The 18,350-nt window shown below is 39.4% G+C and overlaps 1 protein-coding gene across 1 annotated transcript in view; it reads left to right on the top strand.

Moving 5' to 3' along the window:
- Positions 1 to 11,224, top strand: part of gbe1b (glucan (1,4-alpha-), branching enzyme 1b) — an 87,968-nt gene extending 76,744 nt beyond the window's left edge. The window contains exon 16 of the mRNA XM_084351476.1: positions 9,098 to 11,224. Coding sequence (XP_084207602.1) covers positions 9,098 to 9,160 — 63 coding nt within the window. The 3' untranslated portion in view covers positions 9,161 to 11,224. The remainder of the gene's footprint in view (positions 1 to 9,097) is intronic.
- Positions 11,225 to 18,350: the final 7,126 nt, after the last annotated feature.

Raw genomic sequence — 18,350 nt, 5'->3', positions numbered from 1 at the left:
TAGAGCCTTTTTAATGAGGTTTAAGTGTGTAGTCTTGAAAAAGGGTAGCCTGTTCTGGCACAAAGCCATTATCTCCCTGGTCTAGGCCTCTTAGCTTAACCACTGCTCTATAATTCATTATCTTCCTCATTAATATGATTAGCTTTTAATGCCAAGTCCAGAAAATGATCAAATATGACTGCACTCAACCAAGAAAAAGAGGCTGAATCTGTCTATCAGGGGACGGTTTTCATTGTTTGTAGTTCCTCCACAACATTAGGCTTTGTTTGTGGATATCATATTTGGCTTCTATGCGTTTCATTCCGCTCATGCTGGCAGTTATCCTGGAGTCATTGAGCGTTATGTGAATCTGAAACCTACAGAGCTTTCAGAATCTCTGGCAAACAATGTGCATTATTCATGGTGTAAGAACTTACCTTTTCATGTGAACGCCTCTTAAACTCGCACAGCGTCACGTAGGGGAGAAAAAATATCTGGAAGAATGAACCAGTGGGCTTCCATCATGGAGACTGCTTTAGGCTAATAGAATGAACTGGGTCGGTCCTTGAAATATAGAAAGAAACACCGATATGCATTTTAAGCAGAGTGCTCGAGGATCTTCCTCGTGTTTGCCTCCTTTTTTTCCTGATGTAATTTTTTCTTGATTAAAATGCTGAAAGGCAATAAGATGTTTATGAATAAGGTCAGGGATGAATTAGTGAGGATCAGCACCGATACCCAAGCACTCCAACTGTAACTCAGCTGATTGCATGTGTTAGATCTTATGTTAATGAATCCAATTAATGCGTGAGGACAGTGATGTCTGTGAAGTGGTCTGCACAGTCATCCTTCATCTCCTTCTGTGCTTTTTCAGTTTGTTTAGTAAAATGATAAATATCTCCAGGCAGCACATTTAAGCTGTTTTAGTTAGTGCCAGCGTTGACATAGCACGTGATGAGGTGTTTGTTTATCTGAACTCATCTTGAACCACCTCAGATCAATACTAAAAGTGTTGCGGCTAATGGATGAGGGATATTACTCTATATTAAAGAGTTGGATGGAGCACTTTTATTTATCAAAAAATGTGTTTGGCAAAGCTCAAGCTGCAACTTAGAGCATCAATCAAGCATTATTTAACCCCGGTTAAAGAGTCTCTTCCTCTTTCTCGCACACGCTCATCCTCCATCCTATTAGCTTAGGTTTCATCAGTTCAGGACTCAAATTCCACATTCTCTTAAATCTTTTCTAACTCTTATTAATTCAAACACCACTGCTTCACCCATGTCCCTCTTGGCCAAAATGCGAAGTTTAGTTAACAAGTCATCTGCTAATGTTGGCACCGGTGTGGATTAATGGGGAATGAAAGGGAGTGAAGGGAATAGGGCTGACAGGGGTGGAGGAGGCAGGGTGTGGACCCGTCTGCAGATACTGTATCCCCCTTTATAGGCGAAGAGATTGCACAGTGAGACTGTAGTCTGGCATAGAGATGCTGCTTCTCCTCCTCCTCCTCCTCCTCCTCCTCCTCACACCTACCTGGTTTTGACAAGAATAATCAGACAAGAGCCTCTGCGGGGGCTGCAAAAAGGTGCCCACACCATCCATGTTTTATTTAACAACTGTTGCTTTCAAAGTCTGCGCAAACTTTTTCTCTCCTGTCTTTTTAATGGGACTCCAGCTTCCTCGTTACCAGTCGATAATAAACTCTCATATCCTCCATGAATGCATCACACAGACTGAGAATGCATAGAACTGGATGACGCCAGCAATCGAAAGTTTGAGAGCTAATAAGCTATATAAGCTAATAAGCCTCCCTTTAAAAGGGTTTATAAGTTTGAATGTTTATAAATTGCTTTATTACTGGTTAGTAACAAGAAATGTATCAGTTACAAGCGTTAATAAGAACTTTTGGGTTGCCAGGTTGTGATGTTTATCTTTTATCCTCGTTTATAAAAAATTAATTGGACCAAGGTTGTAATAACTCATCAATTCTGTCAGTACAAATGTTCACAGAGTTATTGGTAAAGGTTCACGAGTTTCTCTTTTTCTACTAAGCCAACAAGTCTGCAGTTGTAAATGTCTCACTTTTTCTAGTCCAGATGCTCTGCTGCTCTATTTCACGTGGTGTCTGCCTGTTGAATTAAAAAGCCACAAACAAAATTAAAGTGTCACAACCTGTCAGTCCAAAAGGTTTTCATATTAATTGATTATGATGTATAAAGCATTATACAACATATTACAAGGAATTTGTAACTGGTTTTGAAACAGTCTAAATTAAATACTGATGTCTCTATATGACCTACATAAGCAGATAGACCATCAGAGAGAAATGCCTTAATGCCCTAAATGCCTTTCTTTCTTTCACTTCCTTTCAAAACAAATGCAGTTCTAACCATATCAAGATCATTACGACGCAAGGCGCCGGTGCTCATACCGCTTTTGTCCACAGGGGCCGCCATTATCGACAAAAATAAAAGTTCCATGTAGCTGCTTTAAATAATTTATTTACCATTTATTTTCTACCTTATTTAAATCTGTTTTTTATAAAAGCTTATCAGGAGATGTTACCAAAAGATCATGTTACAAGTTATTCACATTTTACAACTTGTAATGTTGCTGCTAAGTAAGTTATTTAAGATTAAAGTATCTGTGCCTAAAATAAAACAAGCTGCATTTTTTCCGGCTTACTAATTGATCAGATCCATGTCAGTGACTAATTCTGATTTAAATGCGAATAACAGTTTTGGGTTGTGGCGAAGCACACTGAGAAAGGACATTTAGTTTTAACACTAACTATTAAATAGACCATTGATTCCCAAAATTGGTGTAACAGCACCCAAGGGGTGTCTTTAGGTCAGGCGAAGGATGCCGCAAGATTTATAATATCATTGTTAATTTAGTGTGTGTTTTTAACAATGTTTCACAAAATCGGCAACTTTAACATTAACAATGTTTTATGTCATGTTTTCACACAAGTTAAAACACCGTGCCGGTTGTCATAGCAACACAACGTATTTCCTGCGCAGGAGTTTTTCAGAAGCTCAGTAGTCAGAAAAAAGTGACTGTCAGAGTAGGCAAAGAAAGGTTTGAAAGGTTTGACGCGGTCAACAGAGCTCAAAGAAATGCTGATACATCTGTGAGCCTTATACATCATATTCTGAGTTTTTGATGTCGCTTTGTCCGACCTGGTTCACATGAAAACAAGAAACTGCCTGTCAGTGAAGTCTCACCAACATCAACAGCAGGCTCACATGTCCCGTGTGCTTTTACACTTTAAATATAAGCTCATATCAGTGTATTTAACTGTATTCACTGTTTATTTTACTTTAAATATTTTTCTATATCTGCAGATCGCCCGTTGGCTTTTATTCTGAGTGATTGAGGAAAGGCCTGTATTATTTAACTGACATGGTTAGAACTGATTTTTTGCAATAACAGTATATCAAAAGACAATGTGAAATCAATGTGAAAGGAGACGCTTCAAGTCATAAACCTTCAGAGAATTATCACCCAAATCTGGAGCTCTCCTCGGCTTTCCAGAGCTTTATAGTGAGTTTTAGCTCATTGTTCAGCTGTCTGGTCGGTAGATTTACTGTTTTGATTCATTCTCACCACTGTCATAATTTTCAGCTGCACAAGGCAGCTGTTTTCTCAGTGAAAAAGCTCTAAAAAACCCACTGTACACTTCTTGCCAGCACCAAACAGACAGACACATTTAGCGACTAGTTGCTGAACATAGTGAAGCATTTAGCTGCTAAAGAGCTAGATATTTTTCTCAGGAGCTGGTTGAGACCACAGTAGAGACCAAAGACAGAGCTGAAAAGAGTTCAACACTTACATTCATCAGGCAGACTGAAACATGACTCCAAATGAAAGCTAATGTCGCTCTCTAAGTGCTGATAGTGTAAATACGCCAGTTCACAATATCTACTTAAAAAGGTGATGATATGCCAAGGCTGTTCTCGCAGCTTGTTTCCTCAGCCCCGAGTGGCCAACAAATCAGTTGATATTAATGTAAAATTGATATAATGTAGACTAATGTAATTTAATGTAATGTTACATCATTAAATCCAAAATAAGATATTTAACTGTGTATACATGTGCGTATATTGATGTTTAAGGACAAACACATCAGGAAAAGTAATAGACAATTCTTAAAAGATACATAATATGTAATACAATTTTCCCCAATTGCAATATCCTTAATATATTACATTATACACAATAAATGTAGGATATGTTATCAATAACAAAAGAGACAGCACTCAGGCTTATATCTATTTACCCCTGGTAATATGAAGAAAATGAACATTTCATCAGCTTAGAAGCCATTAAGCTGAATAAAACAGTGCAGAATAAAATGCACTCTTCTTTTTATGCAAATAAAAACTGCTGCAGTCAAGCCTTCATCTGAAAGGACTGACAACTTGTTATGCTCAGCTGAGCAATTCATGAGAATATTTCACATCAAGAACGAGGACTACTGCAATTTAACGATTACAATTTATTCATTTAGCAAGACAAAAATCTTAAATAGTCCGGGTATTCAATTTCCAAAGAGAAAAAAAATATATTTTAGTTCAACTTCTTCTGGAATTTGTCACATTTACAGTTTTGTTTGAGCCTCATAATGTCAAAGACATAACGCTGAGAAACACTGATGAATAATTAGCCGCTTCAAAACCGTTTGATAGCTAAACTTCGCATGCATCAAAGAGGTTGTCTCCTTTGACAGTCTCACAAAAAGAAATTAAGCTGAAGTGAGGAAGAAATAGAAGTGAGGGAAATGATCAAACAACGTACATTTCCATCAGAAACATCTGAGGCCTGATGTTGAAGTCTGAGTTAACAGAGTAAAGCTGTGACAGGATGTTGAGGACCTTCTTCAAGCCTTAGATACACATACAAATATAGCACATGCTATTAAATCCAAATCCTGTGTTTACTGTATACATTTGCATGTGAATCATTCATCAAATGTATTACATCAAATAAAAACACAATTATAAAGCTCTCTCCTTAAATAGTTTGTAGTGTAAGTCTTCTCATAAATTGAAATTCGAGACACCTGACTCAGAAAACTTAACATTTCTTATCTTAACAACTTTTTCCATTTTACTGGAGTCAAATGTGTTACAGGGTTTTTTTTTTTTATTAGAAACAGTCTTGTAAGCTCTGCAAGTAAAAAATATAATATGTATCATTTCAGGGTTTAAGGTTATACATTTGTCATTATACAACAAAGGGTTGCATAACTAAATGAAAGTTTGTGAGTTCCTCCGTGCGACACAAACATTTACAGTACATTACAGTTATTTAGAGACCTATTAACATAAACATGTAGTGCATTTTTTGAATTTCCGTCGGGGTGAATGTAAATAGCAGCAACAAAATGGTGATGGTAATATGATCGGCATCTTCACATTAAAAGTTCAATATCTGGAAACTGTCCATCAGCTTAAACTGTGTTTGAGCATCAATGATGTAAACACAGAGTCCACCTCTCCTCATTCTGTCATACTCAAAACACAGCCTGCTCTTTGAATGCAACGGCTTGATCTGAATAAACATTGGTAACCAGTACTTACAAAAATACGTAAGTAAGTATTTTATATATTTTTATATGTATATATTATGCCTTAAGTTCAGAGGAATTACAAAGTAAATGTCGGGAAATCATGCTTTAAATCATGGGCAGCATTATAAAGTTTTACAAAAAGGTCATATAACCAATAAGATGTGGGTTGTATAGAGAAACAGACATTATCGTTTAATTGAGTCCTCTTGACTCAGTTAACCATACCAGTTAGGTTTTATTAGCCAGTCATCCTTGGTCTGCTTCAAGTACAACCTACATGTACAGAAGTGCTTAAAGGGAGTTGATCCTTGTTAAGTGAGTAATGGAGCCAAGCAGAGACATGTCTGGAGACTTTAAGTGCACAGATAGTCAGGCTGTGCTCTCGCCAGTAGTTCGGGTCAGGAGACAGAAACTGAGTGGATGATATATTCCTGTGAAGCACCTCATGAATCCTTCATCAGTGCGTTTGAACATTGATCAGATTGAGTATTAGCCTGAAGGCTGGACTTGAGTGAGTAAAAAAATCTAAATCCTCACATGAGAGTGATCGGGGGCAATACAAAATCATCCATGAGACAAAAGAAGTTAAAAAAAGGACAAACGGCTAACTTTTCTACTCATGCAGTACATGTACTGCAAAACCAAGTTGATTCCTCCTCATCTCAGTTTGTTTTTGTAGTTCTGATATAAACACTTGACAGAAATTGACAGATTTGCAAATGCGCAGTACAGGAACTGCTGGTGCTGGTTGTAAATGCTGTTGCTTGGACCTGAAAAGTGTCTGCTGGTGACTCCAAATGACTCACCTACTCCAAATGACTCACCAGAAAACAGCAGAGGCTTTATAGACGTATACAGACAAATCCAGTCAAATGCTCGAAGACCCGGGCGGCCTGTTGCGCATTGCGTTCACAAAACATTGGAGGTGTTTTTTTCTGACATTATGCCTAACAAATGCAGACTGATATTGGATGATCGGATGATGTGATCTGTTGCTAGATCATAACATAGGTTTACTAGGAATGTTAACACGCTTCTAATATGAAACTATATCAATGAATAGCTGCTGTTGGTAACTGCAAAAAAGCTGACAGTCACAAATGAATTATGAGACACTGAGCCCTTGGACACAAACCTGAACCCCTCCTACAAGCAAGCCAACAAACTGAAAGAGACACAAAACATACAAACAACGCAGACATGTCATTTATAGTAATTGTGTGTCTCTTTGTGTTTGTTTTGTGTCTCTTCATGGTCATTCTCCGTCTCTTTGATGTCATTTTTCATCTCTTTGTAGCTGTTTTGTGTCTCTTTGCAGCTGCTTTGTGTCTCTTTGTAGTTGTTCTGCATCTCTTGATGGTAATTTTGCATCTTTTTGTAGTTGTTTAATATCCTTTTGTGGTTGTTTTGCTTCTCTTTGTTGTTATTTTGCATCTCTTTGTGGTTGTTTTGTGTCCCTCCAATGCTTGCTTCCCTTTGCGGTCATTTGATGTCTCCCTGTGGTCGCTTTGCATCTCTTTTGGATGTTTGACTTTTCAAAAATAGATGTTAACAGTTACCAGAGGTTCAGAGAAGGCGCTTAGCCCATACCCGATATGACCATTCAGTAATCCATTCATGACACTTAGAAGCCAACTACTGTACCTTCTGGTAGGGGCTCGGCACCACCCTTTGGCCCCACCCCTGGCTTGGAGATCTGTACGGTGAACAGAGATGATCTTCCCAATAGTAAAGTAAAATGTACTTAAACCGGCTCCATACTGTACATCTGCTGCACCTATGTGTTTAGATCTAAGCTGAATAATGGACTAATATGCCTAAAGGAACATACAAGTGTGTTTGCAGCATTAGCTCCTTAACTAAAGCTATGTGCACTTCAAATGACATGTTTAGTTCTTTTCAATAGAGGAGCCATTGACCGCCATATATTACAGGACTCTTGAGACCTGCTCGAGCTGTGTAATCCCTCACACTTTTGATTGTGTCTTGTCTGAATTATAAGTGTTAATGGGAAATCTAGGATATCTTACTCATAACACCTTTACGTTTTTAAGGAGTAATATGTTAATTAGAATGTCTCCCACTAATTGCTGTGCCAACACTTGGGACTTTTTGCTGCACTTTGTTCACAGATTAATTTAGAATTTGTCACCATTGCTATCTATTTGCTGGAAATAAAAGCTGTTGACATATTCCAGGTTAGGCACAGTGGTAGCTTTTGTCTAAACAGGTGCAGTGATTCATTCTGTCTTCCCTTCTCTCGGCGGTGCTTCTGCATGGAGACTCTCCCACTGTGACTGTTTAATTAGTCACCAATGTCTGTGTCAGTGTTTCAGCGCCGGGCTGCTTGACTCCCTTGGTGACAAACTGTTGCCAAAGAAACACATCCACAGCGAGCTGAGATCCACTGATGCCGAGGGGCGGCTTGAAGAGTTCAGGGGGTGATTGAATTGTTTACAGCTCTGCTCTCTTTTTCAGTTTTCTGTTGGGAAATATAGCATCATTTATGTCTGCTTGGCTTTTCCTTTGGCATAAATCTGAAATGACTAATGGTACACGGTGGCTTCTTGCCTCCAAATGACAGTGTGAATATCAAAAGGATTGATCAAAGACTTTATTAGCTTCACCGCTCCAAACTAACACCCTCACTAAGATTCCTTTGTAGCGTATATATAAGGAATCTGACATTTCCAGACTTTTTTTTCCTCATGGTGTGCTTATTTTTGCTGACATATTTTTTTTCTTTAGTCCACCAAAACTCGGGAGATTCTTTCAGCTCAGTTTAAGCCCACATGCAGATTGCATCTTTACAGAATCCCAAATTTACAGCTGACGCGCCGCAGATACATAAAACTGATGAAACACATAGTTATTGCATTAATTGGAGAGTTCAGAATTGAAAATTAAGAATCTTTTTATTGCCCTCATTTTTAAAATATATTGCTCATTTGGGGATCTTTCACTTGAATTCACAAGCTTTGAATGCAATCTAATGAGACAGATAAAGTCACTGATCAAGAAATTTTGCAGCACCAGCTACGCCTCAACGCATATCCTCCACAGCTCAAAGTCTAAAATGAAATGCCACAGCACCGGTTCACCGGCACAACTTTAAGCAGGTGTGACTCCTCTCCTCACGCTGATCTGCTGACTCCACTGCCACCCAGAGGTCCTAATGCTGCTGCAACTGTCACACTTTGATTATACCTCTCTAACCTTGACGGCCCTCTTCGCTCAAGGCTGTTGTCAGGTGTTTGTGTACTGTCCCCTCTGAAGAGTTACTTTTCAGCTCAGATCTGAATATCCCTCTGAGTACACCCCCCATCCTCTTCTTTCCCCTCCTCTTCATTTAGCCATTATGTCGACCTTGATTGCGAGAAGCGATCACATCAGGACACCTCCATGTCTGACTTCTAAAAAGCCTGAAGATTCAGTAATCTCCCAAATCAGTGATCTTGTTAACGTCATTAATCTTCAATTGTCATCTCACTTTTCTCCCTACTTTCTCCCCTCCCTTTGTCCATCTTTCTCTCTCTCTCTCAGGTTTACATCCCCTGCAGAACAGCTATTGTCCTGGCCAACGAGGAGATAGATTACTGTTATTAGAGGATGATTGTCTCCACAGAGACCAGGATCGAGAATGGATTCCAACCTCAAACTGAGTGTTAACAATCACCTTCATCTTAAAGTGTCAACCTTGCACACCACCCAAACCCACTTTTTGTGTCTGAGTCTTCTTCTAAATCGGGGTAAAAAAAAGAAAAAAAAAAGCATTGTGAGCTTGTGTGCTTTCAAATACCATCTGCAACCTTAGATGCTGTGTAACCCAATTTACTACAGATTGCTCCATTTGGGAAGCGTCCAACCTAACCAGCAGCTAGATGCTAAAACTTAAAACCCTGCCGAGTCCATCCACCAGTAGCCAGCAGCCATTTATAGGCTCTGTTGTATTTGGCGTGTCATCTGAAACACATGACCAGAGACTGTGACAGAGGGAGGCAATACTGAAAGCATTCAAACATGATCAAAGCTCAGAGAAAACAAGAATATTTTATGAGTTTTATGTATGTAGAAATTCAATTCACCTGGTTTAATTATTTAGTATTTAAATACAAATAATGTTACAGTGTCGAAGACACAGAGATTTATAGTATTACTTGTTCATCAACACGTCCAGGTATTCAATCACTGGTGATTCATCTTTGTTAATTTGCAATGCGGGACATCGTTCGTCTAAAAATATTGTAATTTGCACAAAGTAATAAGCTGCTTTGAATTATTATACTTTTAATGGGTATCTAAAGCAGTTGTGTTGTAATGTTTGAATTTATGCAGCTACTGGGAGCATTTAGGTGGTTATTTATGGCCCTGTTATTAAGCCAGTAATTTGCAGCTAAAGTAAAGTGATAAAATCACCTAATTCGGGTGGTTCAGTGTGTTGCATAACTCACGGTTACATTTTTAGCTGAATTATACTGTGATTATTCCACTTTGCAAAACATGATGCATAGTTTTGTCCTACAGTAGATCACATTAACGTAGTTTGTGTTGTGAATTCACTAAACTATTTAAACTTTGCTAAATTTTATCAAATAAGTCGACACCGATGATCAACACATCATCTCGTGTGGGAACAGAAGATTTTCAAGGTACAGTGTGACTCACACACCCGTCTACTTTAAGTGTTTTATGTGCACCATGTTCATTAGGGTTCTGTAGCATTCCTCTGGGATCATTGCAGATGTTCCAGAAAAACACTGAAGCAACCTCAATTCACACACAGAACGACATGTGCCTCTTCCAATTAGCTCTGACTTTTGTGACTATTGTCTCAACGCACTTGATGATTGAACATCTCAAAGAGCAGCTGCAATGCTCATCCTGTCTTCGCCATACAGTAGCTGTTGTGTGAGAGTATTATTGATGAAGTCAAATGTGTACGAACCGATGAACATCACTGATGATAGGTGACTGTTTTTGTGGCTGCTGAACTCCCTCGCTCAGGCAACATGTCATTAAAATGGTTTCGCACTAAAAAGGTTTCATCTTTTGAGGGTGTATGTTGCAAATGACTGTGATAATTGATGTGTTTCCAGCCTTTATGTTCTCTTGGTTTCAATCATCCTTTTAAAAGTCCCTCGTTGCAACGTGAACGGATGTCTTTTGGATCGTTTTGAGAATTCTCTGCACGATTTATCAAAGCAATACTGTTGTAAGTGAAACAAGAGCTGATTTTGGGCATCCCAGATAAAAGCTAATGCCTTGATTTGCTGCCATGGATACTGTAATTCTGTGATCCACACCTACTGCATTAGGACAGATTCTCAGCCATTTAAGCAGTGTATTATAGCATATGGCAGGTTTTGATCTGCCTTCCCTGCAGCTGAAGAAAAACAAATTTAAATTCACGACCATCTTCCTTTGTTTAGCCAAAACTGTCAGGAACATGTCATTTCTTTTTGTGTAACACCAAAGCATTCAAAAATGCCTTTCTCCACCTCTTGAAAAGCGCGGAGAGGATCACTCTGCATACATTTCAAGCCACAAGGTTGTGAAGTGGAGTGTTTAATCATCCCTCATCTGACCCAATGTCACTGTCATTTTACCACTGCCAAAATGAATTGTCTGCATTTGTTCTCAAAAGTAAAATTGATGTGTGATACACAGTAACTATTGCAGCATATTTCTTTCATTATTTCCAATGATAGTAAATCAGCGGCTGTCGAGCCACAAGAAAAATGTGGATGAGCTGGATGCGCAGTCTGACTACTGATTCTGTCCCATTGCACACTTATGGAAATGTAGGGCCTTCAGCATCCTGTAGAGTATATCGTGATGATACTCTGTCATCAAGTCCTTGATGCAAAAACTATTCTTTTTGGTCTTGTTAGTTGGAGGGTTCATTGTAATTTTGGATGTTGTTTTCAGATGTCGCCTGTCCGTCAATCTCATCCATCAGTTTCACTCCCACATATTACATGGCTGCTTATAGCCAACAAGAAAAGATGTTTCTGTGACCTTAAATATTACATTAACATTGTAGCCTCAGGTGCATCTATTTTCTAAGTGTCATGAGAGATGCTGCAGGGTTTATATTATACATGTTAAAAAATTCATAAATACTCGGTGGTTCTGATGAGGAATTACAAATGAGAGAAACAAAAAGTCATTATCTACTCACACAAATGTAAATAAAAAGTTGGGGGAAGTTTCACAGTCCACAAAACATTTCTGGAGCTTCACAGCAAAACTGATTCGCAGCATTCCCCTAAACAACTGAAGTAAATGAAGTCGGCAGAAAAAAAACATGAATCAGTCCCATACAGCTCATCTGGCATAGTCCAAGTTTCCAGAAGCCCCGAGGTTCCAAATTGATTTGAAAGGGTCAAGCGGTCAAGCTCGTGCATCCTCTTCAGATGGAGTTGTGCGCTAAAGCTTTTAGCTCAGCAGTTAAAGGGAAGATTTCAGCTTAACAAGGAGGAAAATTACATCTTTTCAAATCAATTTGGGATCTTGGGGCTTCCAAAGACTTGGATTACGCCTGGCGAGCCGTACTCAACCATTTTTTTGTTCTGGGGGGGTAGTTTTTGTTCTCAGCTACATCAGTTGTTAAGGACAATGCTGTCACAGTGTTTTGCTGTGAACCTGCAGAAATGTTCATGGATTATGAAAGTCCACCCGACTTCAGTATGGGGGGTGAGTAGATAATGGGGTGAACTGTTCCTTTAAGGTGCCATTTTGTAAGTCAGTTCCTAACATTTCAGATACTGACAGAGGTTTTTTATTGTGTATTGTTCTTAACGTCTTTCTTTTCACAAGGTGTAGAAAATGGCTGATACAGTGCTGATAGTATAAACATACACGTGGTAATGGTCACAGGTAAAAAGTACAATGTATCCAAAAATGAACTTCTTTACTACTTTTTCCTTCAAAAGTGGCTTTAAACCTCCTTGAAATGCCATTAGATACAGGTCCTGTGAAATGTGTGTAGCAGAATACTGGGCCAGACTTCAATAAGAAAAGCCAGAAATCTTCAGGATGACAAAAGAAGGAATCCTCTTTGCTCTCTGCACTGAAACATAAAGTTCCCATTTGGCTACCAGGGAAGCTGTGAAATGTTGTTACAGGACTATACAGAGCAACCGCCTCAGTGATTCCCACAACATGATGTAAGGGGGATGAAAGACAACTCATCAGACCACAATACTTTTACATTTCCTAGGCATCCACACTTTGTGCTACTTAGACCAGATTATCTGGCATCGATGCAAGCACCTTCTTAATAGCAGCTGCACCATGAAACGCAGTCTGGGAAGTTCACAATGAAGCTTTTGACGAGGTGGTTTAACAAAGGTGCTGATTCAATTCTGTGGTAATTTTTTAGGCTTTTGTGGTGTCACAGTCTCTCAAGTAGCTAACAAAGGCAAATGCCAAAAATAAACCATTCCCCACCTCCCTAAAAACCCTCGAGTCTTTTCCAAAAGTGGCCCTCAGTTACTTTATAATATTCATGTGCTGCCACAGGAGATGGCTGCAGTCCAATCCACACGGTCGACACAGTGGACAAAATAGCAGAAAACACTTCACGGCAACACCACGGCAAACTATGGCCTCAGAACTGACCTTAGTTATATCAACACCTTCCTCAAACAGTCGCACCAAAAACTGAACTGCAAGGTCCACAATAGCTGTTAGTAAACAGCTATTTCATGTGGTGTTGCACTGAATTTTAGAGGTGTTTATGTTGTTGAGCGCAACCCCTGTGGATATGATTGCCATGAAATATGCAGGACGCAGTATATGTTGTGCTGTGCATCAGAAGATTTCATTAGTAGCCCTGAAAGCACCGAGTGTATTCTGTGTTGTAACAGTTTGTCTTTTTGTATTTCTTATGGGCTCACAAGGATAGAAATGCCTGGAGGGAAGATCCCAGAGAATGCAATATTGTCAAAGTCAGAATTGGGGCTATGACATGCACAAAGACAGTGTTTGCAGAGTGTGACCCATGAGACTGCACAAGTCAGGGAGGGATTTCACCATTCACGCTGCTGCAGCTCTAATACAAACCGCCTGCGATGATATTCCATTCTGTTACTTGAGCGCTCCAGATAAATGCTCGCTTAGGCTGGGACAAGCACTTAAGGAATTAGAAATGTAAATTAATGATATTCATTAGTGATGTGTTTGTTTGGTTATGTGGCATTTTTTTATGATTAATTTCAAGGATAAATTCAAGGGGCCGTTAAGATTTAGAAGAACACGGACTCTAATATGAAGTAATAGCATTTGAATGGCAAATGTCATTGAATGCCATGATACAAGGGGTCTAAACTTAACGGTATCAGATGACTTGCCTTTCTTTCAGTGTGACATTAGACAAACAGCGGAGAAAACTAGTATCTGAAAATAAAGAGAAAATGTTTGGCAATTCTGTCAAATCTGTCACATTTGATTAAAGGGGCAATAAGTAGGACATGGCCAGAAATGTTGTGTAGAACAAACAAAAAAATGAACTAATATTATCAACAAAGTGTAGAAAAAACCCAGCAAAGTTGATGTTGTGTCCAAGATGTCTACGTACTCTGTTGTAGAGTACTGAAGTTAGTATGCTAACCAGCTAGCCTGTGCTTTCCCATAATACCACTTTGTACCACAAGAGGTGATAACTAATTAGTCTATTAAATTAACAGAATAAACTCACAAAATGTCAAGAGAGGAAATATTCTTACACCTATTTTCCTTAATGAACAAAAATACACTGTCTGAATCCAAGTTCCTCTCTTTTACCAAGCTAAGATGAGCTTAATTGTCTCATTAACTCAGCATGAAACACTCTTTATTCAAACTCCACATGAACACAATAAAACTCACTAAAACATACTTGGTTTGTTTTTCCACATTTACCTCTGTTTGGTTGAAATAAATCCTCAATTCTCTGAGTAAGATGTGAAAATATTCTGGCTCTACACGCAGCTTTTGCCCGCCACTGATGTCCGACTCTATCTTTCTTCACCTGCCTTGTCGTCTTGCCCCCAGAGTCATAGTCAGAGCTGCTGTAAATCCCCTCCATACCCCTTGTCGTCAAACAGGCAGATTCCCTTCAACTTATAGGGCCACTTAGCTCCTTGGCTAACTGAGCTACTTGTTAACAGCAGCTGGTCGCCACAGCAAATTGTATACTGAGCAGCACCAGCGGTTATGCTGCCCCCTATAGTTTTGGAGCTACCTTTGTACCTACCTACCTACCTTCTACCTGACCATTTCTTACAAATTACACCTTCAAACATGAGTATGAATGTATAAAGGTGCTTGAACCCATGCTGAGTCAATGTTCTGCAAATTAAACACAACAATAATGAACAGTATGTGTACCGTTCATTATTTTTGAAGTAGCCTGTGGTTTTTTAGTCAACTCCTGCGGGTTTGAAAGCCTGGAGCACTCAGTATGGAGCCTGATGCCTCTCAGACCAGCTAGTTGTATTTTCTTAGGATGGTTTGATGCTGTTCTCCATACCTTCAGCCTTCTATATAATATGGTGAACGTCTTCATTTCTAAGAGTGCAGGAGGTTGCAGGAGTCACACATGGCGGTTGCCTCCAATACTGCCTGAAATAATTCTCTCCTCAGATCTTCAGAAGCTTATACATGAGGAAACTGCTTCCTTTCTGACTCAGAAGACAAACATTTTAAAACGGGCGATAAGGCAGGCAAGATGTTGGCACGCAGGATAAAGCAGGCTGAGAACAGACAGTGTATCCAAGCAGTTCAGGGTGAGAATGGGTCACACTAGTGTGATGCAGCCAATATAAATTACTGTTTCGGAGAAGTTTATTCAAAACTGTATACTACTGAGAATAAAGCAAGTATAGAGGAACTCTAAACGTTGATCTTACCTCGATTAACATAGATGAATAACATATGGAATTACATACAGTGGATTCTTTTGGTTGGATATCTGGCTGTAAGATCAAGTGAAGTCAGAGTGAAGGTCAGTCCTCACACTTTTGATGGTGTGATCTGTCAGACACTCCTTTCATGTGGAAATTAAATGGCATGAAATGTCTTGCTTAGAACATGACCATTGCCTTATAAAGGCAACCATCTTCCAAGGCCAAGTGACCAGTATGTATAGATCACTAGCTTATGCAGCACCTCATGCATACTAACCTACTCATCTTGCACTGGAATTGGATTTGAATTCCTCCCCAATTAGTATAGAAAGTGTGTGGAAATCTGCAATGAAGTCCTCTTAATGTGTAAGATATAATAAACGTTTAAAAACAGAAATTGGCCACTAACATTTGTCCTCCCCAGCTACCATCCTTATGGAAACTGACGGGATATTATGGAATTTATGGGAAATAACGGGAATACCATATCATAACAAGAATGAATGGAAATAGATGAATTAACACTACTTAATGAGCATTCTCAATCAAACTACATCCCACATGGTAACAGTGGGATGTCGAGCAATAACTAGCAGAAGGTGTTAACAAGTTATAAACTGTGCTTCGCTTTCAGCAACTATCTGCTGAAAAGTCATAAAAACTATTATTCAAGTAATATAATCAAAACTTACCCTTTGGCTCAGATGGTGCAGTAGTTTGGGCTGAACATGTGACAGAAGAATGCACTGTGCATGCAGAGGGTTGTAATTTTATTGAGTTTCTATTCAGTGAGATGCTTGTAAATGATCTACATGTCATAGAAGAGTGCGCATCTGAATGCAGTTCATGGTTATAATTCAATTTAAAGAGCATATCAAAAGATGGCATTAGTGTTAAAGTTCATCAAAAACAAAAGACACTCAGAGGCAGGCAGGTGAAAGAGCAAAAGGCCAGCTTTAATAAAAAGGCGGATATCTAAATACTCAAACCAGCATGAAAGTTACAAAAGGCTGTCAACAACGAAGCTGGCAACAAAAGGCAGTAGAACAGAAGAAGCTGGCCGGGGGTGAAACCAAGAATTAAAGAAGTACAAAACATATAAAAACTAAATAAAGTACAAACCAATGAAGCACTGGGAACACAGAGTGAACACGAGGAGCAAAACAGGAATGGAGAACAAAGAAATCAGGACTGACATGGGCAAATGACAAATGAAACCAACAGACAAAGACTAAGGGAAAAACACAGGCTTAAATACACAGGGACTAATTAATAAAAAAGACACACGGGTGAAAAAAGGACAAAGAGAGGAAATGAAGAGCAAAATATGATGCATGAGGTGAGAACTGACAAAATAAAACAGTAAATAATAACTAGACCAAAAACCCAAACCATGAAAACAAGAGCTCGTTTTGCTTTTCATGTGAACTGAGTATTTATCGCATATAGTTTAGAGAATATTATAGATCCAAGACGAAACAGATGGAAGGGCAGGACGGAGAGAAAAACGTGCAATTTACAAATCCGTCTGCTACTTCAGCACCATGGATTTGTCAATACACAGCACAGTCACGATACAGATAATTCAGAGCCGTGGTCGGGGGCCATAGATTCTAATGTGCACAAACCTCAGTCAGATAAAGGGTCAATGATTCAGGCAAACTGGACTGATAAGAAATGACAAAAAGACACGAACATCCCGGAGCCACAAAAAGGTTGGGTGCTTGATAAAAAATAAAAACCTAGATCCACACACCGAGTAGTTCCAGTTTGTGGGTTAAGGCAGGCAGACTAGATAAACATAATATTCAACTAAACAACCTCTGCCTCTCTCTGATAGAGAAGGGGGACGGCAGGTTAACAAGGGGTATGCATTTTGGTCATTTGGCTAACAAGGGGGAACGGATCACTCCTTCATTCTCCCTCAATTCGTCTAGTGGGCATCAGCAAGAAAGACAGGAAGATCAGTGTGTGTGGTGGGACTATTGTTAGGCCCAGCACAGAGCAGAGTGTGTTGATATTCCCTTTGTCAAGACAGTTTTTCATCTTTATGCAGAACACTTGCAATGACTGGTTCCAATGCAGATCTTTGGGACCCAAAGAGCCACTTGTTTGCTATTGTACAAGGTAATTAAATGCATTCTCCTGGTATCTTGTGTCTATTCAGTCCTCATTAAACAGCTTGAATGAAAACCATCAGTCCTCAAGCCCCTGAGAACCAGAGCTGGGAAACACTACTAGAAACTGTATTAATACAAAATTCAGCCGCTCTCATTCATGAAGGTGGTTAAGATAAGTTCATGGAGTGGGAAATGATCCACCAAGTGTACAGATACTGTATCTAAAAGGAGCAAAATGCAGCGATAGGTGCTGAAGGGAAAGGTGCTAATATTTCTTATGAAGTACTTCCCACAGGAACTGCATTACTTTCAAAATCACCTTAGAGTGCTGACTCCCATTTATCAAGGCGATCCACAATTGGCCCACAGGGTGAGCGGCAGTCAACCATAAATCTAGAAATGTCAGATAAGGCAGCATATACAGCACTTCTCTTACCAATTATGTCTTCGTAAGCTTTGATACATGTACTAGTTATAGTCAAAGCAAAGAAGAGAATCATGAAGCAGCCCGAATATCCAACTGATCTCATCAACCTCTGCAGCTCGTCCCAGCAGGGCCTAAAAATGACTGATCTGGTTGGGAGGAATCTTTCCATCCCAGGCTGGATGGAGCTTAGTCATGACTGGAGTGACTTCCTTTTTGTATGCTGAGCAGTCTGTAAGCATCCCCGTGCATTGATAATCCCAAATCCATGGTGTAGATTTTGGGCCTATATATCAGGACTCAGGCAGCAATAAGAGGATCACGACATGGTACCGCTCCACAGCCACAGCGGGAAACCCGGA

The sequence above is a fragment of the Pagrus pagrus genome (genome assembly GCF_965226575.1).
Source record: "Pagrus pagrus genome assembly, chromosome: 4".
In the NCBI taxonomy this organism is placed as follows: Eukaryota; Metazoa; Chordata; class Actinopteri; order Spariformes; family Sparidae; genus Pagrus; species Pagrus pagrus.
Note: the sequence above shows the minus strand (reverse complement) of the source record. Positions and strands in the feature narration are given on the sequence as shown.